This window comes from Orussus abietinus, unplaced genomic scaffold (genome assembly GCF_000612105.2).
Source record: "Orussus abietinus isolate OABI.00-Male unplaced genomic scaffold, Oabi_2.0 scaffold480, whole genome shotgun sequence".
NCBI lineage: Eukaryota > Metazoa > Arthropoda > Insecta > Hymenoptera > Orussidae > Orussus > Orussus abietinus.
Window position 1 is genome coordinate 23,796 of NW_019394622.1, and position 22,932 is coordinate 46,727.

General features: G+C 44.5%; 1 protein-coding gene across 2 annotated transcripts in view; it reads left to right on the top strand.

Annotated features, from left to right (window-relative positions):
* Positions 1-22,932, top strand: part of LOC105703192 (histone-lysine N-methyltransferase 2C) — a 53,070-nt gene that overhangs the window by 15,713 nt on the left and 14,425 nt on the right. For both annotated transcript variants that reach the window (XM_012431382.1, XM_012431388.1), the window contains 12 exons: positions 1,147-1,282; positions 2,096-2,196; positions 3,055-3,733; positions 4,108-4,287; positions 4,384-4,593; positions 5,123-5,407; positions 6,512-7,057; positions 7,830-8,026; positions 9,761-9,913; positions 11,901-12,258; positions 13,494-13,681; positions 14,941-21,679. In XM_012431382.1, the coding sequence (XP_012286805.1) occupies positions 1,147-1,282; positions 2,096-2,196; positions 3,055-3,733; positions 4,108-4,287; positions 4,384-4,593; positions 5,123-5,407; positions 6,512-7,057; positions 7,830-8,026; positions 9,761-9,913; positions 11,901-12,258; positions 13,494-13,681; positions 14,941-21,679 (9,772 nt within the window). The remainder of the gene's footprint in view (positions 1-1,146; positions 1,283-2,095; positions 2,197-3,054; positions 3,734-4,107; positions 4,288-4,383; positions 4,594-5,122; positions 5,408-6,511; positions 7,058-7,829; positions 8,027-9,760; positions 9,914-11,900; positions 12,259-13,493; positions 13,682-14,940; positions 21,680-22,932) is intronic.

A 22,932-nucleotide genomic window follows, 5' to 3' on the forward strand; every position in this document is an offset into this window, starting at 1 on the left:
CCGACGTTCGTTTTTCTATTGACAGCTGTGTCGAATTATATTGGGTATTGTACCAAATGGCATACTCCACCTCTCGTTTTCATACAATAATTATAAAGAAATCGAAGTAAAACTCTAGAAATCCTCTGGATTCGTGCTTTCTGGGGGCCCTAATTGATTGCAGAGGGACCCCCTGCGCCATCTGTGATTTCCAGGTCAATTAAATTTTCACTCCGAGACCTCATATTCCCATTGTTTTAGCATAGAAGCGCATACAATACTTTTTTTGCCTTTATCCCGTTCAAATGCGAGTTTATCGATTACCAGAGTGTTCTAAATTGTCGTAAAATTGTCCTGACCCTTTCGATTCTCATATCAGAGCCTTCGATAATTGTATATTGATCGAAATATGAGAGCCGACGCCATTTTGTTTCTGGTCCGGGCTGTTAAAAAAATTTTTTTAAAAATCCAAATTTTGAATGCGTCAGGACAATTCTTAGATGATCAGGAGTGATGTGTCAAAGCTTCGGACAGTTTGGTCTAATACCCTTAAAAAAAAAGTGTTGTATTCGAATCGACTGATTTGAAGGGGGTTTCACTTCACCTTAAGACGATCGTCGGGATGAATATATATTCCGATCGTCCTGTATGTCGATCGGAGCACCGAATACATTGCATGAGTTTTCTTTTAAATTAATGTGCAACGGAGAAATTTGTATATGCGACCACTTAACTCAGGTGTAATGGAATCTCGATGTAAACTGTGGATACGTTGTGTTCCTTACTTTAGATGGTGGCTGGTTATTGTCTCCGATATGTATATTGCACAGTCGAAAGATCTGTTAACCTTGCTGGACATATTAATTTAATTAACGTGCCTCATTCCTTTCTTTTGATATTTCGTGTATGATTTTGGCTGATTGTCATTGACGCCTCGTCTCACATATTGCAATATATATCGCTGCGGAATTATTACATCCCCTTAACTAATTGACAGTGAGTTTCTAACACTCGAGGACGAGCATTCAACTCGACTTTTAAAGACAATAACATTTTCAACGTTAACGTGGTTTCAGCGGGTCTCAGATCGGGGAATGTTCTAATGATGGATGTAATGATTCCCGAGTATTGTTCTTTACTGGTCGCTAATTCTTATTTTCTTAACAGGAGCCGGATAGGCTAACCAATAGAGATAGATCTAGCAGGGAAGCTGAACAGGAACGGCAATGGAAACAATTGCAGGCTTTCCGGCAACAACAAGCGCAAATTCAGCAACAAGTTATTCATGAACATCGTGTACACGGTAAATATGGCGCCTTCTTCTGTACTAAGGTGATGTGAAAGTGACGTCAAGGAATTCTCTTTCATGATACCTTACTCTAAACTGGGTGTACTGAATCTATTCAAACTTTATAATATGAATATGAAGGGTATAGGTAAGGTCCAGAAATTCAATTTCAATTTCTTTTAAATTTGTTCATAAATATATTTTTAATTTGTTATAAAAAATGAAATTTTATGAGTGTTCCGACCTTCCTTATGGACTCCACATTCACGTTGCAGGGTTTGAAACGATTCAGCGCACTCAGTTCGGAGAAAAGTTTCATGAACGATTGACTCTTAACCCTTTGAGCGCTAAGCCCTTTTGGCGTATGGGCGAATTTCATCGGGGCGTGCAAGCAATATTGGACCAAACGGCGGACGCACTTATGGGTCCATAGCGCTGAAAGAATTAAGATGCCACTTTGAGATCTAATTAAGGCGATATGAATGTAGCGTCTAAGGAGTCTCCTTTATGAAACTTTTCTCCGAGTTGGACGTATTTCATCGTTTGAAATTTTCCCACGTGATGTGGAGGCCTTTGGGAAGGTCCTTACACCTATGAAATATCAATACTTTATAATTTGTCTATAAACATTTTTGGTTATAATAAACGTATATCAATTCACTTTTAAGACGTGAAATATAATTTTTCTACGACTTTAAGTGCGGAAGTGCATTCAGTTTGTGAGTATTTTTAACAGTGTAACCAACCAATAAGGATTAAGAATGTATTTAGCTTTGACGCAATGCGATTATAATCGATATGATTACCAATTGTATTACTTTTTTATAGGTATGGCCAGAGTTCACAAACAAATAGAGGATACTACACCTCAAATGGCTGCGGATAATTCATCAGGACTGACAACTCAGCTGCAAGTTTCAACGGCTCAGGTGAGCAATGCAACTAATCGTACTCTTTGCAAAGGAAAATCTTCTGAATACGGATTCATAATAACTTGCATATGCCTTAATAAGTTAATGCTAAATTCTGATGCTTTAGGGTCCGTTCACATAGAGCGCTAGTTCATACAATGGCACAGCTATATTGCGTTCACAAGTAAAGCAAGTTCACAGGTAAAAGTTTTACTTGTAAACGCAATTTAGCCGGAACATTGCAATCCTGTTTCCTGGCGCGAGCTGTAACCCGTGTTGTAACCACGTGTTATAACCACGTGATGTAACCACGTGGTGTAGCCACGTGGTGTAACGTGGTGTAACCACGTGTTTCACTCCGCTGTCTTGTATCCCGTACACGATTACACGCATTTTTTGAGGTCGGCGGGCAATTTCCAAGTGCAAATCGGAGCACTTTTGTGCAATTTTGTGTTGAAATGGCCCAAAGGTGAATGGAGGACCCCGCGTTGACATTTGTTGAATGTATCGAGGGGAAGGATGTCTCTGGAAACTACAACAGGACAAGAATAGAGAATAGAGTACAGTTCTTCACCCAACACGTTCAAATACCGTTTAATCTATTTGTTTGTCAAGTGTTTAAAATTGCGTCGCCCCTTCGACATTTGTGTGGCATAGCACGTGACTTTCCGCTTACTACTATGCAAGTACTAGAAGGCGGGGTAAACGCTCCTATCTCGTAAAGCACTCGGTTTTAGTGACTCGTACGAGTTACTAACACCGTGTAAATTCTACTTAAATTCGGGTTTTATGGTGCAATCAGCAACGGGTATCGGGATACAAGCAGGAGGCACGAGACGGGCCATCCTTTTTCATTCCGAAATGTCTCCTTCGAAGGATGGAAATCACATGGGGCCGTTGGCGTCGCCGTCGCCTGGATCTCGCGGGGCATTCGCTACGCCGCCGATAAAGGTTACGCGAGCAGTCGCCCCGCCGAGTCCTCTCCAGGGTATTCCTCGGCTGCCGAACCAACCTTGCGGTACGGTGGTGCGTCCCGTCGGGGCCGCCGTGCGTCCCGGAATGCCGACTACCTTTACGCAACCCCCCTCGCCATTTTCCCCCCAGGCCCCCCAGTCGCCCCACGACTTCCCCCAGTCCCCGGCCTCCTCCCAGCCCCAGGACCACTTTCCGCGTTTCGAGGCCAACGAGGCTTTCTCTCAAGGTTCTCAAACCCCCAGGTCGCAGATACCCGGCACTCCCACCTATTCCACTTCGCCCAGAAACGACGTCTTCTCCCAGCCTCCTGGCACCCCGAGGCCGCTCTTCAACGCGCCCACCCCGAGACCTTCCACCCACGTCTACGCCCCCTCGAGAACTCCCGATCCCTATAGCGCCCAGCCTCCGACGCCCTCGGCCGCCCCGAGCTACGCCTCCCCCAGGCCCGAGTCCCGGTCGGACGTCCAGACCCCGGAGGTCTTCGCCCAGCAGCCCGAGGTCAATCGACAGCTCCGCGACCTCCTGCAGCGGCAGCAGTTCAACAAGAAGATGGAACCTCTCAACGCGGCTTGGACTGCAGGTGGGTACCGGTCGAGGCGAGGAATCCGGACGTTCCTTGGATGCCCCTTGGACCATATGTATCTAGACCTTGCGTTGGACCTCCCACTTCCACAATTTCAGTAAGCAGAATGGCTTTAACTTTGTGGGTGGAAGTTGGCTCACGTAGTACATTCGTTTACCCCTTTCCCTGTAAGACGGTCTACGTACATATATGGTCTAAAATCTGATTCGGTCAGAGTGCAGTCAGGTCACTTGGCATTCGAATTTACCCCTTTCCCTGCAATGCGAGGTAGATATATATGGTCTAAGGGATGCCCACGTTCCTTGATACTAGGGATGTTAAAGCATCGCATTGCTGTTTGGTATATATTTCACTGGTTTCTATTTTTCCAGATGGGCAAGCAAATGCCGAAGGGGGTCAGCAACAGTTTGAGACTGGTCATGTGCAGCTTCCACAGCACACGGCATCACCTGGTAACACTGGTGAAGGTACATTCAGACATCCTCTTCCACCCAGCATCGTCAGACCGAGAATGCCCATTCAGCCGAACGTTTTGATAAGGAATCCTATCGGTGAGTGTCGTACCGCACCGTTGATATTTTACCTTCGAAATAAGTAATAACTTTATTGATGATTCCCATTGACGATTATGGGTTTAATTAATGCAGGGTTAAGTCCACGGCATCCAGCAGCAGCAAGCATCGATGCTCGACTTCAGGGCATCGACCCAAGGGCGAGAATGCTTATCCAACGTCAACCGGTATCCGTTGGTGTACCTCAACAACACTTTCAGGCCAACCAAGTATTACAACGACTGCCTACGCCTCGGATGCCCCTTAACGAACCGTATGATATTTTGCAGCAACAAAGGTTTACAGGTAACTAAAGGAACTTGCTCCGTTACATATTTAATAACAGTGAAATCGATAGTATCTATCATAGTCCCTGAATGTGACTGCTCCAAAATGGATAACTCATAAGGTCCCTTGCCATGTTCGAGTAGATTCATTTTAAACCGAAGATCGCTTTAACTTATGAAGAATTTCAATGTGGATGTTGAGGCCATAAGGAAGGTCCTAACGCTCATGAAATTTCACATTTCACAAGGAATTTTAAAAATGTCTATGAACAAATGTGAAGAAAAACTGAAATTTCATGAGTTTCAGGACCTTTCTTATATCCTCCATATTTGTATATTGTAAAGTTTGAATCGATTCGGTACACCCAGTTTGTAGAAAAGTTTCATGAAAGAGAACTCTTCGATGCCACTTTAACATCACCTTAACAGAGAAGTTATATATATTTAAAAATGATTTGCCGTAAGTTATTTGAGGGAAACAAAGGTGTTCGTCTTAAACAGAGCATCATGTTGACTCCTTTATCTTTAACGAATTCTTTCGTTTGTAGAAACTAACCCTGGACAAGGCCTGGGGCAACGAATCGTGCGAGCGGCAGGACAGGACAGTATTAACCAAGGAGTTCGGATGCTGGCAAGTTCAGGGATGCCCCGGGCGCGAATTATGCAGAGTGCAGTTAGCGACCTCAACACCGTGGCGCCCGAAACTTCAGAGATACCGGACAACGTCACCGCCGAACTCGAGAAACTCGAACAGGAAGGTGCGCCGATGGTGGAGGTCGAGGGCGTCAGTGCAATTTTGGGAGATTTGGGCGACGACGATGACGAACTCCTAGGTATGCGAGAAGTAATTCGAAAATGGATCCTTTAGCTCTTACTCGTATCCCTTTTTTGGCGTTAAAAGACGTTTTTATTATCTTTCAGCCATTTAAGGGAGTGCTCAAATCGACTGAAATGATCGAATCGATCCGAACGTCATTTTTGTAATGAAACAAATATAGGTAGCAGCATTAACGGTTATCACGGTGTTCCATTAAATAAAATTGGAAATGTCCTTACGCGCACTCTATAGGCGACGCGAAGTACTGTTGGTTAGTTGGTTACTTTTGCCCATTTTATGTTGAAATTCGAACAAGTTTGGGAAAAGTTTTGACAACTACTCATCAAATGCCATTGTATTACTTTCATCCTAGTTTATTATATTGTAGTATATTTATTATAATAGATGGCTATTATGGTCGCCATCTGTGCTGATGACTCGGAGCTGAATGTTGTTCTTCCTTACCTAAATTGTAGAATTTTGTCATGTAAATGACGCGTGTAAATCGAGTTCATAGATTTCACCTATTTTATCCGTTTCAAAATTGTTTGGAAATGGTTCATTGCCGATTTATTACTGTTTTTTTCTTTTTTCTTTTTGTGGAAGTACGGTTGTCCCAATTGATAGTCGCAAGTGAGAGTTCAATTGGTAACAGAATCTGAAAATTTTAGTTTTTTTCTCGATTTTAGTACGCTTCGTATAATTACTTCATTAATCTTTTAGTTATTTATCATCTTGAAAAAGCTCTTTTTCATTTTATCCACTGACAGAGACTTCATTTTGTCCTGATTGCCAGTCTTGAAATACGTTTTATTTCCTTCATCGTGCCGCTAAATAAATGTTTACCATGAAAGTAAACCAGGTAGATAAGCGCAAGTTTTATTATATATGAAAAGAAAATTTATTTCATACTTTCCTATTTTCTTTAAAGTAGGTTTATTAACACTTTACCGACCGGCGAATTTGGGAGTAAATGGCGATCACTGGTATCGCAAAACCGATTAATAGGCTCCCGGTCGGTAGAGTGTTAAAAAGGCATTATTTAATGTTGAAATTGATCAACTGGTACACCATTGACTATTCCTGAGGACAAAAGTAAAATCTACGATTTTTATTTCAGCGGAGATGGGTTCCGACTTCAACATTTTGGAGTACGCCGATCCCGAGCTGGACAACATTACCGGTCGGGAGAAGACTAATATTCTCGACTTGGACCTGGAGCAAGTGGAAGTGGAAACTAAAGAGGAAAAGCAAAAGAAAGAGCCCAAGGAAGAACCGAAACCAGAGGACTTGGGCGGCACCACTACTAGTCATGCCGATATTGGCCCAGCTAATACAATAAGTACTTCACAAGCTCCAACCGAGACGACCAACGTTCCCAGCCAGGCACAACCGATACAGACAATTGCATCCTCATCACAACCGCCCCAGCAACCAGCGGTTATGATACCCCAGTCGTCGCATCCTCAGGCTGCCGTGGTGCAGCAACAGATGCATCAGCAGGTTCAGCAAGCTGCAGCAATGGGAAGACCGATGCCTCCGGGTACGCGTCTGTTATCGCCAGATGGCGCCATCGGAGTTGTCACGTCTACCAACTCTGTCACAGTCAGCTACCCGTCGACGTTTCCGGGGCATCCTCAGCGAATACCCCAAACCCATATGCAGGGTTAGTTGAACTGATTTACAGTACTTTTTTTGTTGTTTATTTCACTTGCTGCTATTAAGGTGATATGAAAGGATCATTCTATACCCATGAAACGTCCGGGTGCATTGAATCATTCGAAACTTGAACACGTGATTATGAGGGCCTTAAGGAAGAACGTGGTGCCTATGAAATTAAAAAAATAAATAAATAAATACAAATGTATTCTTGGTTTTAGTTTGGGATGAATAACAATCATTTTTTTTGTTAAAAATGAAATTTCACGAGTTCCGCGTTCTTCCTTAGGGGCTCCATAATCACGTGCTGACGTTTCATATGATTCGGAGCGTTCAGTTTGGAGAAAAATTTTATAAATATTTTTATGTTTTATATATATATATATAGAATGACCCTTACATATCATCATAACGTTTCGTACCGGGTGAGTCAGGTAAAGTAGTACGAACATATATTTCTAAAACGAAGTGGCTTCGAGAGAAATGGTTGATTTTTAAAATATTGTGTATAAAATGAAATTTCTCGAGATGTGTAAATTTGAATTCGGTACACCTGGCTTGAAAAAAATGTTGATAAACGATTGATCTCTCAGATGCCACTTTCGTATCGCCTTAATATTTGCAAATTTCACGTTACCTCGCTTTTTTATTGACTTGAAACTAAAATAGTGGGTTAGAGAGGGTTAAGTACATACAATTCCACAAATAGTGATATTTTATTCTATTATAACACTAATACACGTTTCTGTATTATAATACTAATACATGTTTCCCAATAGTTCAACAGCAACAACCGCAACGACTTGGTATGAGAGTGGCTGGTGTTTCCGGTGTCACCGCCGTTCCTGGCGTTGCTGGTGTTCCTGGAAGAGTGGTTTCAGTAAGCCATATGATTGGACCACGAATGCCATTGGCACCACCTCCACCTCCACCTCCATATCCAGGGCCGCCACCGCCATACCCTGGACCAATGCAGGTTTGTGCGCAGACTCATGTGGCTCTGGTTCCTTGGAATTTACATGCATCGCTTTCAGATTCCGTATTTTCACTTAATTACGTTAACATCTTTTCCTCTAACACCTCCGGATTCGCCGAACGTAGTACGTGAATTCAACGAAAGCGCTAAGATCGCTTTACTCTGGTGCGTGCAGCGGAAGTCCATTGATATCCAATCATTGATTATATTCACAGGATGTCCCAAATTTCGTTATATCTTTCGAAACAGCTGGAAGTTGGTGATATTTGGAGTCGATAGTTCCTCTTCTACTTTTCCGACAGATCTTTATTTATCGATTTATTAACAATTAAAGTTGACCCATCTCGAGAGCGCGATCGACGTGCGCCAGTGTTCATCTTTTTATTTTATTCCACTTTTCTTATATTCCAAACTCAATTTTAATTCTGTATTTAAAACTAATGACAATAATTTAAATAGTACAGCTTGAACAATTATTTAATAATCAAGTGTGTCAATTAAACTGGACACTCGCGTTTCTATTTCATCTTAGCGTTTTCCTCAGTTCATAATTGAATTAATTACTTGAAAGTAATTACAATCATTTTAATAATAACATTTGAATAACAGCGAAGTTGTATGTAATTACTAGTTTATTAAACCAGTCACCTAAATTGATTGAGGGCTATCCATTTATCACCGATTACTTCCAATAAATCGATATCGTCAGTGGATGCTTCTTGTGCTAATGTATCGTAAAGTCAAGTCGATCGCAAAAGCGTTTTCACGGATTAATGGACTGTTTCACGGAGCGAGTTTTAACGCGAAGGCATGCGGTATAATTGAATTAAAAACCGACTAATTACGAAGAGCGGCAGGTGCGTTTTTGACGTTGAGTTAAGGGGATGTTAAAGTGGCATCTGAAGAGTCAATGGTTCCTGAAACTTTTCTATGAACTAGGTGTACTGAATCGTTTTAAACTTTACAACGTGAATGTGGAGGCTATAAGGAAGGTTCCGGCATTTGTGAAATTTCACTTTTTACAACACGTTTTAAAAATATCAATGAATAAATGTAAACAAAATTGAAATTTCATGAGTTTCAGGACCTTCCTTATACCCTCCATATTTGTATTGTAAAGTTTGAATCTATTCGGTACACCCAGTTTGGAGAAAAGTTTCATGAACGAGAACTCTGTCGCCACTTTCGCATCACCTTAAGGGGATGTAAATTGGGCACCTGAAGAGACAGTCGTTCATGAAACTTGTCTCTGAACTGGGTGTACCGAATCGTTTCAAACTTAACAACGTGGACAGGGAGGCTATAAAGAAGGTCCTGACACTCATGAAATTTCAATGTTTAGACAATTTGTTTATAGATCATTTCAAAGTTTTTGATAAAACATGAGATTTCATGAGTTCCAGGATCTTCCTTATACCCTCCATATTTGTATTGTAAAATTTGAATCTATTCGGTACACCCAGTTTGGAGAAAAGTTTCATGAACGAGAACTCTGTCGCCACTTTCGCATCACCTTAAGGGGAGAGATCCATAAGTGTCCGTTTGACTCGACCTTCGTAAAGACTCCCGATGGCCGGACTCGTCGAAGGAGCGCCCCTAGGGAAAAGGAGTTACGAGTTTCACGCAAACGTAGGAGAGTAGATGAGTGATTTATTTGGTACCTCGTGTACTTGGCTGGTAATCTGGTGTTTTGGCCTGGGTGTTTGCAATGCATTGGTGTTGGTGCATGTCTAGATGGGGCTGTGCCCGGGTGGGCGGGGTGTGGCGAGGCCCCCGGTCCATATAGGGCACCCGGTGCCGGTGGCGAGTACACCAATGACACCTGTCGTTCTTGCCGGTGCTCCGACTATGGCACCTCATCCTCATCGAAGACCCTTGCTTCTGCAGGTGAGCAAGATTTGGGGCATTTAGTACTTACCGTTCGTCGCGACCGATTCGGCACCTTAAGATGATACGAAAGGCGCCGAGAAATTTAATCGAGGTCAATAAATTAAAATTTATCTATCCATTCTTGATGGTAACGTCATTTTGAATACTCAAGTGGGAACATAAGCTGGCGCGTCCCGTTACCGACATTTATATTTATGTTCAAGTCTTTTGCAGTCCACGTTGAGAATGATACGAACTTAAGCGTTTATTATGTAATTTCGGTAAACTAATGACGAAGACATCGACGTAAAACTGTCGAAATCCCGTGAATTCATTATTCTAACGACTGTTTAGGACCAACGTCGCCATCTGTGACGTTTAGCTGCAACTCAATTTTTGCTCTAAAGAAACGTGTTAGCCATGGGACAAGCCGGCATTCTCTTGCAATCGTTGGTGAAAGTATTTTCCATATTTTCCCATCTGACTCTGTAATATTCCATTTATACGGTATTATAAATTGTTCGAGCTAGGTTCTGAAACTCTTCATTTTCTATCCTAAGCCTCCAAGAAGGGTAAAACATCGAAAACGTGCACGGACTACGCCATGTTGGTTCTAGTCCATGATAAGTAAATGCATTTTGTATGAAAAAATGAAATTAGGTAAAGTTTGAAAGAATTCAGTGAAATCCAATTCGGAGAAAAGTTTTGCAAATAATTTTCCGCCACGGGGGCCACGTACATATTACCTTAACTATAATAATTTTCATATTACCTTAAGATATGGTAATTCACTTTCGCGAAGAAAAATGCAATTGTCATTGGCCGCGAAATTAAACCCTGCTGTTAAGGAGAAATGATGTACCCGTACATGTCAATTACACGCACCACAATGTCGCAGGACATAGAGATTATATATATGTAAAGTTCTTTTAGTATAGTTTTTTTATGTGACTTTGTAGTATATCAAGTGGTATTGTGTCTCTCTGTCGTATCATAATGAATTTATTCTGTAATATTAGGAGTGGTGTTTATATGCATTCACTCTTTTCATCGTTATTTCGACTTTTAACCAATCTCAGCGTCCAGTGAGGTTGTTTGTTTGACGACTTCTTAAGTAGTTACGCTACTTTGACGCCTAAAAATCAATTATTTGAGGATTCTTTTAAAGATATAGCAAATCAGATTAAGTATCTATTAATATACATGTATTGAAGTATAGGAAAACGTTTGTGTATTTTTTTGCCAATCAAAATGGCATCGCTAGAGTTGGTCCACAAAAGATGAATTGTTTATAACTGCAAAGCAGTAATAGTACTGGGAAGAAAAAAAAATTGTCATGTTATATATGACGTTTAATAAAGAAATAGAAATGGGGGTTTTTTAGAATATGTTTTCTTATGAAAATGATGCACATTTTATAAACAAATGTCACATTTCACTTAAAAATGTGTAATAAAAATATCGGTAGGAAGGTCAGTTATTAATATATCGCGAAACGCCAGCATTTATTTTCAATAAATGTCGTATAGAAGATTTAAATTTCTTACCTTTTGTTTCAAGTACTACTACTTTGCATTTATCGCGCTCCGTTTGGCGCTTGGTAAAAAAGAGAAATTTGTTTGCTGTACTTCTATGATTGTACAATAAGTGCTCATCAATTTTATATATCTTCTAAACGAAATCTCGAAAATAGTTGAATTTTTGCACATCAAAGTGGCGTAACTCCTTAAGCGTCGATTGCTCTCCCTTGAACACAATAAATGTTCCTCTCGTCGTCTGAGATTGGTCTATCCTTTTACATTTTGGTAATGGCTGCAGCAAATAATGGTTCTCGCATGGCGATTTGTTTATAATTATTTTGTCAGACTTGTCATGTTTTATTTCTAACAATGACAGCGACTCGATGTGTCCCCGAGTGTTGAAATCGCGAACGCGTTTAATCGGCTCAGTGAGTCGGCTGGAACATAATTATACATTAATTGGAAACGATCTTAACTGTCAGCAGTCCTGTTCGCAGGAGCAACCGTTGCTGCTGGAAGAGCTGCTCGAACAGGAGAAACGAGAGCAGGAGAAGCAACAACAGCAACAACAACAGCAAGCCGACACTGCAGGCTCCGGTGGCGCCCTTCTCAGCGATAGCGAGTTCGAGAGACTGCGAGCCGATGTTCTGGGATCTACTCCAATTCCTTCTCCTCCTCAAGGGATCGTGAACATTCCCGGGAATGTTCCCGTAATTCGACCACCTTGTACCCCAAGGCCGCCATCGGCACCGGGTTCGAATTGGCCTCAGGGTCTTCCGGACGCGGCCAAACTTGCTGTTCAAACTCCCAGACAGCCTATAGCCACGCAAACTCCTCCCGAACGTAAGCTTGAATTACGATACTTTGATAATACATTCATTATTTGTTTACTGTGCTCGGAAGGGAATTTTCAGCTATTTTGTGCATTCATGAAAGTTCATTTTGACGGCCAAACTTGCTGTTTAAACTCCCAGACTATAGCCACGCAAACTTCTCCCGAACGTAAGCTTCAATTACGATACTTTGATAGTACATTTATTATTCGTTTACTGTGCTCGGAAGGGAATTTTCAGCTGTTTTGTTCATTTACAAAAGTCACAAAACTTGCGGTTCAAATTCTTAGACAGCCTACAGCCACGCAAACTCCTCCCGAACGTAAGCTTGAATTACGATACTTTGATAATATATTCATTATTTGTTTACTGTGCTCGGAAGGGAATTTTCAGCTATTTTGTTCGTTCATAAAACTTCATTTTGACGGCCAAACTTGCGGTTCTAATTCTTAGACAGCCTATAGCCACGCAAACTTCTCCTGGACGTAAGCTTAAATGACAATACTTTCATAATACATTCATTATTTGTTTACTGTGCTCGAAAGGGAATTTTCACCTTTTTTTTCACTCATAAAAGTACATTTTAACGGCCAAACATGCTGTTTAAACGCCCAGATAGCTCATAGACATGCAAACCTCTTCTAAACGTCAGCTTGAATCTCAATAACTTGATAATACATTCATTATTTGTTTATTATGTCCGGAATGGAATTTATAGCTATTTATCTGATTCATAAAAGTTAACATTAGCGTTAAAAAAATCACCGTGTGGCCGCCATGCGCATTGCAAGTCAAACTATTACGTTAAAGAAAATTATCAGATAATATTAATTATTCCTGAATTACTAATCGAAGAACGCCCTCACAATGCCCTATTCGGCGTTAATTGTTTCGGGCTTCATTACTTTAATTTGTTTATTTGTATTAACATTAACGGAACGCTTACGTAGGTTCTGTCAGTACTAAAACAGAGATAGGTGTAAACAGTAGTTAACTGTAGAGAAGACAATTGAGATATGCCAATAATAATGAGCGTTTGTAATGTTAACTTTGCCATGTTACAAGTACAGTTTCTGATTGATTTGAACAAATTGAGATTTAATAGTTCTGACGAAAACATTTACTCAAATTCGGGGCATTTTGTATCTTACTGTGACATTAAAATTCCTAATTTGCATTCCATGACTAAGTTTAAGGAAGACGTAGTTCTACGTCTAAAGTCAATTGTTCCCTTATCCTTTTCAGCGAGGGTGGCGACGTTTAATATTCCACCGTTACCAGCGCCACCAGTCCCACCGGAAAACATCGTCACTGAACAAGATCGTCAAGTGCAGTTGCAGTATGAACAGTGGTTAAATCATCAACATCAAATCTTATCGCAACAGCTGAAGTATTACGAGACCGAAGTTCAGAAGTTACGAAAAATTCGGAAGGTAAATATATATATTAGGTTGAGACGTAGATTCGTGCGGTTCATTTTGGAACTATACGAATGAAAAAAAAAATCACACGAATTTATGCGTAACCCAATAAAACACATGTATTTATATTAGATTAAGACACAAGTGCGTGCGGCGTTTTTTGAACGATTTAAAATAAGAAAAGAAAAAATCGCACAAACTTATACCTCAACCCAATAAAGCAGTTTAGGTTTGATGGAAGTTTTACGTTTTACGTTTTCAACAGACGTACTTTTATTAAATTGAGGCATAAGTGCGTGCGACGTTTTTTTAACGATTTGGCCAAAAAACGTGCACGAATTGATACCTCAGTTCAATGGAGCACCATAAATTTGATTGAAGTTTCAAGTCTTTTAATAAATGTATTTATAGTTGACCGAGGATTAAGTTTGTGCGCCTTCTCTTGAAGGACTTAAAAACCGCACGAACATACAATCGGTGACCAAATTATTAGTTATACGTGTTAAAATTGCATTATGATCAATTTTAAGCAACAATATTGATTAAATACATGGTGAATGTATGGGCTATTGATATGTCAGATAAAATAGGCATTCCACTGTAATTTAAAAAAACAAACTCACACATTACACAAGGTTCATTCAAGAAAAGTCTTGCCGTGAACATTTTCCCCAAAACTCGCTTCAAATTTAGTAGACCCTCTTTGACATTGGTCGCAGCCTGAATTAATCTTAACATGCTTTTGATCAATTTTTTGCATCCTTTTTCAAGTAGTCCTGACGCCAAATTTTGATTAATGCTTCGATGGGTTTTATTTCATTTGTCGCATTTTCTTCAGAAATGTCCTCTTAAGAAGTTCCCAGACATTTTCCATGAGATCGGCAATCGGTATTGTCAATAGAGAAAAACAAAGACGGTACTAAGAAACTCGGTAGAGTTTCGCGCCAAGTATATACATATAGAGGCGCGAAACCCTGACCTAGTCTGCGATGTTTAACCTGGCGCTTTAATTTCCATGTACAGTATTGAAGTAAAAATAATTACAGAGGAAAAACTAAGTCCATGTGTGCATAATAATGGTTGAACCTGAAGTAACAAGAAATGTTTGAGGGTAACTAATAAAATGGCCACCGACTGTATATCCCAACTCGATATGAATGATTCTAACATGCTCACATCTTGTAAGAACTTACATATGTACTTTATCTTACTTTACATAATTACATATGACCTTACATAAGTCTTACATATGAAATTTCGTTCTTCAACAGTCATTGAACAGCAAGCAGCGGCAGCTTCGGAAGTCCGGGAACGAGCTTGCAGAGAACGACGCGGCCGAGTTGCAGCGTATTTCCAGCGAGCAGGCAGTTTTGCAGAAACATTTGGACGCCAGTCGGAAACAGACGCGTCAACACGGGATGACGATACAGGAGTATCGCAGTAAACAACAGCAAAGGCAGCCACAGCCCCAGACGAACGAGCCGTGCTCGCCGTTGATGTCCCCGTCGCAGCACTCGTCGCCCATGCACAGTCCTGCAGCGCTGGTGTCCCATAGTCCAGGACCAGGAAGCGTTCCCTCGAACATGATCCAACACTCCCCCGCCACATCGATAATCCAGCATAGTCCGAATCCTCCACTGCTGCAGCACAGTCCCAGTAACCCGCAGTCGACCAATCCAGGCACGATGTCTCCACACAACATGCAACCGTCACCGAGAATCGGCACTCCGCATTCCCAGGGCGAGGAGAGTCCATTCAGTCCAGGAGCGATGCCATCGCCAGGGATGTGCGGCCCAACGGCTACAAGGATGACTTCCCCTCAACACAGAGCCGTAATAAGCGGAAGACACGCAACTAGTCCAGGTGCGTTTACCTCCGACGGCCGAGCGACGCAGCAGATCATCGTCGAGCAAGGCTCGAGGCTCCACAATTTGGCACAACGCTTTGTGCGCCCTCCAGCTGTTGGTGAACCTGGACAGAGGCCTAGGATGCAGCTGCAGAGTGGGATCGTTTACGGGCAGCGCTCCCCACTTGGTAGCCCTCAGCCTGCCCAACAACCGATGCTGACGCAGCAGCAGCACCAGCAGATGCTCCAGCGACAGCAGATCATACAACAGCAGCACGAGGTAGGCGGGATATCCCAAGAGGGGCAGATTATAACTCAAAGGACGCTGCAGATGGTGCAGCAGAGGCAGCAACTGCTTCAGCAGCAACAGCAGCAAATAGTGCAACAACAGCGCCAGCAGTTCCTGCAGATGCAGCAACAACAGCAGCAGCATATGATGCAGAAGCCGCCGAGCTCGCCGATGGTCTCGCAGCCGGCGAACTCGCCGAGTCCCCAGCTCCATCAGCCCATCCAACAGAACTATGGGCAGCCTCCGAGCTCCCCCATGCCCCGGAGCCCCATGGTTCAACAAACCATGGGCTCGCCGATGCTGCAGCAACAACTTAATCAAACGTCACAACCTCCCAGTCCTATGGGTGCCAGGATCCACTCACACCCGCCGAACTCCCCGATGGTCTCGCAGTACCAACCATCGAGTCCCATGTCTCGGAGTCATCTCTCGACGTCACCGATGCTGCAGCATCAGCTGAACAGCACCCACCATCCGCCTCCGTCCCAGACTCCAAATTCACCGATGCCTCGTAGTCCAATGGTAGGCGGTTCGCCGATGCAGATGCCGAGAAGACAGTCGAGTGGTAACAGTCCAGCAATGCCGGACAGACCGCAAAGTGTGGAGAATCCGGGAACACCGAGGACACCACACACACCACATACCCCACACACGCCGCATACGCCGTATAGTACCCAAGGGACGAACAATCATCCCACAGGAAACGATCAACATCAGCAGCAACAGCATCATCAAGCTCAGCAGCAGCAGCAGCAGCAGCAGCAGCAGCAGCAACAACAGCAGCAGCAGCAGCAGCAACAACAACAGCAGGAACAAAACAACTCATCGGATCTTCCCAGTAGAGGGGGAGGAAACCCACACAATCCGATGAATCCTTTACCTATTACCGCTTATTTCGGTAGATACGGATACTTCAAACTAGGTTTGAGAGGAGGATCACCAATGTGGTCCATGAAGGCAGAATCCAGCAAAGGGAAGACTGCCGAGACGCATCTGCCCAACGTCGAGGAGAAGCCAAATACCTCCACCGTGGTGCACAGGAAAACCGGAATTTCGCAGTCGAAGATCAACTCTCTCGTTTGTGCGGATTATAATGATTTCGATGACGATTCGCACACACCACCGCAGACGCCACCTACGGAAGTGGAGCCGAAGCCTACCTCGTCGCTTGCTGACAATCCACCGTTGACTGTTGGAAGTCCCGGCGATAAACTTGATCAAATCCCTGATACTACGGACTATGACGATGATAAAACTATCGTCAACACGGAAGTGACCCTGAGTTCCACGGCGCAACGCGATAGCGATGATATCACGGTAATGGAACAGTTTGGCGAATCCGAACTCGTGGATGTTATTTCGGGTACTCTGGAAGCGGACATGCAGGAGGAGTACATCCTGTTCGAGCCGGCCATGGTCGTGGACCTTTCCGTCGATAGCAACGACTCGCTCAACAACGCGTTGGTCAACGACAACAATCAGGATCACGACCTGGTGCAGATACTAGAAATCGAGCATGCTGCTGGGCCAACGGACGAACCGGGGCTGAGCGACGAAGACTTGCTGCCAGCTCAGAACAGGAATAAAAAGGGCCTTAGGTTAGACATAATGCAAACGTTACAGGCGGGGAAGAGATTGGTAGCCGTCACGGATACCCCCGAGTCGCCGGATCAGGAGGAGCTGAATATCGATCCTTCCCCAGGACCTTTCATCGGCCACTCCCCGGATCAGGACCTCATGGTGTCCCCGGTAGAGGACTCCGAGGTGCTCATCATCGATTCGGGAACGAAATCGCCGGAAGATCAGCCGGTGAAGGAATCGGGCAAGGAAGAGGTCGAAAAGAACGACAACAATGCCGTAGCGGAAACGAGTAAGGAGAGCAAACGCCCGGATTCGCCGGATAAATCTAAAGTACAGACGGAACCGCAGGAGCCGAAGGAAGAGCACAGAGATAAGAAGACCTTGGCTGCGTTTACATATCCTGAGAAAGTGCCTCATAACCAAATGCCTCCTTCTAGCTGGCACCAGGCTAATATCGGAGTGCCCGGAGTCACCAGACCAGCCGTTTCGTATCCCACCATCTCTACTTGTGCGCCTGCTTCCATTCCTATTGTTAACCCTTCTACGGTATCCAGCACCATCGCGAAGACTCCTGCTGCGTTCTCCACTTCGAATGCAACGAAAGAGACGACGCCGAGCCCGGTCGTCGAGAATTCAAGGCAAACTTCGCTACCTTTGACCATGGCTAGCATTGTTGCGGACGCGAAAATCGCAGCAAAGCTCAGCCAAAAAGCGGTAGAGGTTATTGCTGTGAGTTCCGGGAAGCCGGCGAGTGTCCCGACGATGATGATGACGATGGTGACGACGACTGGAATGGTGGCTAACGTGGAGACCGTCACTTCGACGGCTCGTTGCATCGTATCCACGCAACCGTCAAGGTGTTTGGAGAACGTAGCAAAGGTGTCCGGAGATGCCGTTGATGGGTGCCCTGAAACTGTCCAGGTGACGCAAACGGAGACCGTGATCACCGCGATCGTCCCGGCGAAATTGGCAACTAACGTGCAACCGACTTCTGTTACCTTGTCTACTCCAAAAATGTCCTTGCTTGACGTAGGTAACGCGGATAAAAAGGCAACGGGAGTAGAGGCAGTCGTCAAGAAGGATAAGAAGGACATGGTAGGTGAAAATGATGTTAAGAGCGAAGAAAAGAAGGAAGAACAAGGGTCGCAGAAAGAGGTCTCCGTGGAATCGAAGAGCTTGATTCGTGATGCGACTCCGGCCCTAGATAGTGCAACGGAAGAAAAGAAGACTGACCAATTGAATACTACGGATGAGCTGGAGAGTATGTTGGAGGCGATCCATAATCCCGCTGAAAATGTTTCGAATGGGGAGAAGAAAGCGTCTTCTGAGGCAAAGACCGAGGTTACTACCCTGAAGAGGATGTCACCAGTCGAGGACGAATTGTCTTTGGTGAACATCTTGGAGAACGACACGGAGCCCGTTGCGACGAATGATGGCAAAAGCGAAGGTCGCGCTGGATGTGCAACCTCGTCTTCTGGTCAAGTGTCGGTAAAGACGAAGGAGTCAGAATCCGTTGCGACTTCTGTGGAACCTGAAGAGCCGAAGGCAGTGGTCAACGTCGTCAACGAGAAGCACGAGGACGTTGCACCAGGTCAGATCGAGACTAACGAAATGTTCCCTCAACAGGATGTCAACGATGAGAAGAATCTGATCCAGGAATCGTCCGACGATATCCTGGACATGCTCCAGAACATCATATCTTCGAAGCCTGAGATGGCGAACAGAGAAATCTTTCAAGAAGACCGGTCGAGAAAGTCCAGCTTGATATATCAATTGCCAACCCCACTGGACACTCTGCCGCTGAACATTCTGCAGGATTCGTTGATGGAACTGGAGCAGGGACATTTGGAGAACGACCATCAACCTCAAAACGAAGGACACGCAAGACCCAGGAAAACGAGTTCGTCACCCACGGAGCCGACCCTAACCACGACCACCGTAGCGACAACGACCTCGGTAACGACTACCATGGTGATGGCAACCACGAGGAGAAGTCCTCCAACCTCTCAACACATGACTCCAATCGCAGTCAGCACGGTAGCTCAGCTGCAGAAGAATGCAACAACCGTTCCCCACCTATCACCCTTATCAAAGCCCACGGAACTGACATCAAACGTAGTCAACGTTTCCCACCAATTGAGGACCCTGCTCTCCTCTCTGCAGACCAACCACGCCCAAAACTACACAACAGCCAATCAGACCATCCTGGAGAACACAATTTCATCGGTGATAACGACTCCGAAAACCTTGAACACGATAACCACAAGCAGCAGTACGAACCTTCCAAATTCGTCGACAAGCGGTTCGTCCTTCAAGTTGCAGATCTGCACGACCGCCTCGTCTGCAACGGTTAACAGTAAGAATAGTAGCAGCAATGAGGTGGAAACAAGCAACTATATTTCACAGTCGAAAGAGCCCACGACCAGCTCGACGGTGAGCGTGATCGCAGCACTGTGCAAATCCACGGCGTCGGACTTGTTCCCGAAATTGACTATGAGCGCGAGTTTGTCAGGTGACTCGAGCCTGCAGAGCTCGGTCATGATGGCCTCCAGACCAGTCAATTCCGGGATCTCTATCACGTCCAATGCCATGTTAAATGCCATGCTAGCTGGCACGAGCTCCGCGAAACCAAGCATGGCCGGACTCCGCGCCAGCACCGTCCTCACCCAGACCAGCAACTTGCTGAGTTCGGTTATGTCGTCCTCGGCGGTCCAGCGAACTCAGAGCTTGCAGGCCATGCTGCAGGTAACATCCAGCACCTCGACAGTGCCTTCTAGATCGGTCTCCAATTCAACATCCGGGGCGATGCAGTGCGTCAGGACGATCGTCCCGCCGATGGTTACCACCATCGGCAGCACGGTGAACGTTACCACCAGCATCCTGCAGTCTACTCTGTCGCAAGCCTCGTCGCATCTGCACTCTCAGCTGACCTCGGGTCAGCCTCCGTACAAGTCCACCGCCCTGCTGCCCATAGACAACAAGTTCAACAACCTGGAGAGCCTGGTACAGGGCTCGGCCTCGAAGAAGGACGTGACCGACGAGCTGGCTGCAAAGCTGCAATCCGTCGTGGACAAGGGCGCGCCAGGAAGGACGGACTTGGACCCTGGGAAAACGGTAGCCAGTGTCCACAGGATGGAGGAGAGTCAGAACGTGTTGCTGAAGCAACTTTTGCAGAACACAGCGTGCGCTACCACGTTATCGTCGGGTACCAGTCAGACCACCGGCTTGCCTTTGGTTCCTTCCCTGGAAGCTCAGCTGGCGAGGCCCGTTCCACCTGCGCCTTCGTTCCTGCTGCCACCTTTGGCTAACGAGACACCTTCCACTAAGGTAGCCGCCACCAAGCAGGTCTTCGCCAGGGAAACGTCGTTTGTCTCGCACTCTGTGACTTCACTGAAACTGCAGACCACCTCGACCAAGGAGGAGAGCCCAAAAACGGCGGTGTCCACGTCTTCGGTCGCTCTGCAACCTCAGCAACGGGCGGTAGAGACCTTCCCCAAACAGCAGACACCTATCCAACAGCAACCGAAGGTCACTTCCGTGATGACTCAGGGTAACCAGCACAGTTGCCACTCGTCGATGATGAAGCAAACCTCACCGATCGCTTCGACGGTGACCACGTCCGAAGGACAGGGGCCTCATCAGGATGTTTCGGTCTCCCAGACTCAGACCAAGAGCGTCAGCGATGTCATCAACACCGTTTCTACTCAGGCTAGGGTGTCGACGCCGGTAACGATGTCTAGGCTCATCACCCAGGTGAAACCTACCGTTGCAGGTGCAGGTCCTAAAATCGTGCAGGGTCCTGGGCCTGCTACCAATAGTCATGGCAAGGTCGTGCAGACTTCGCAGCCATCTGTAACCACGACTGCTAACCAAGGTCAGCCGCAGACTCCGCCTTTGACCGTGGTCCAGCAAAAGCCTCTTGTCGCTCAACAGCCCCAGCAACAGTCGCAAACGCAACCGCAGTCGCAGCTGCAGCAACAGCAACAACACCAACCGCAACAGCAGCATCAGCCTCAACATCAGCCGTCTCAGCAGAAGCAACAGCAACAACAAACGGCGCACGTTAACTCGATCCAACAACCGACAGTGCCTCAAACAATGACCCTGTCCCTGAGTCATCAGACTCAGTTGCCGCAGGGTGCAATCGCGCAACACACAGTGCCTTTAGTGGAAGTCAAAAAGGAAGTTCTCGACGAGGTCCTTGCCGGCGGTCCTTCTACTCAGATTAACGATACCAAAGACTTTCTTACTGCCAAAGAGGAGCTTATGGATGTTACCATTGATGAAAAAACTGGTGAGTCGGTGGTTGTTAGTTTTTCAAACATATTCTTGAAGAAATGGCGGATCTTTAGCCTCGAGCAATTCAAGGGGCCTAATATCAGAGATGAACGGGGAGATGTTTCACGCCATTGTTTGAAAGGGATGAACGGCTCCCTGGCGCCCTCTAGGCCCTTTACGCCTCTGTAAAAATTGGAACTACTTTCAAAGGGGAGAAATCTTCGTGATTGGTAAAACAGTCTCAATCATCTACGCACGACAACTTTATTTGATGTTTGTAGTCTTCTTTCCCAACCTATGTTGACCATGATGCTAAAAACGAAATGGCGATAACTTCATTCTATCGATACTGTGCTGTATTTGAAATCTGCAGACGCGTTTTTCTTTACCGATAGAGAGCATTTCGCCTCTTTGAAAGCAGTTCCACGGCGCTAGTAAGCCGTGCCTCCCTTTCGATAATGGCGTAAAATATCTCTGCTAATATTCACTGAGCTATTTACCAAAGAATTCAGAAGTCTTGTAGAAGCCCAGATCCTATGTTAGCGCTTGACGCTTTGAAAGTTGGCTAACAAACCAGGAGTCGGGGTAGAACAGAGATCGCATGTGTTAGCCAACGATATCTCACATACGGGAGGAAGAGAGATGTATATTGAAAGGCGAGTACTATGTGTAAGATAAAGAAAGAATGCAATTCGCTATATATCACCATAAGTCTATATAAGATTAGGAGTGATTGAGAGATGATTGCAGCGCCGCCATCCGTTGGCTAACGTATTATTTATCGAGCACCAAAGGTCCGTATCCTTCTGGGTTTCTGTTGAGACTTCTGAATTCTTTGTATCTGCTTACTATGAAAATGTAAGAAGGAATCTTTGTGACAAAGGGATTTCTACTTGCTACTATCAACGGAATAAGTCGTAGGGTTGATTAAGTGAAATTAATGGAGATTCGAAACGATGTTTAATTTTCTTGAACTTCAACAAGCTTTTGTCATTCGTTATCGCTGGGTCTTTGACATATATAAAATTTTGGATTGAAAAGTTGATTCGTCCCAAAGAGTTAAAGATTTTGGAAGAATTGACTGTTAATTAAATGCAAATTAATAAAAGAATAAGTGAAACTTCTATTTTTTTATGTGAGACTTTTCACGCCACGGTAGAATGTGTATATTGTTGTGATATGAAAGAAACTGGTTTCGTAAAGTGAAACACTGTTTTTTATGGTTAATCACTATTATTTTACAAACGTTATGTAACGGTTATATTATTA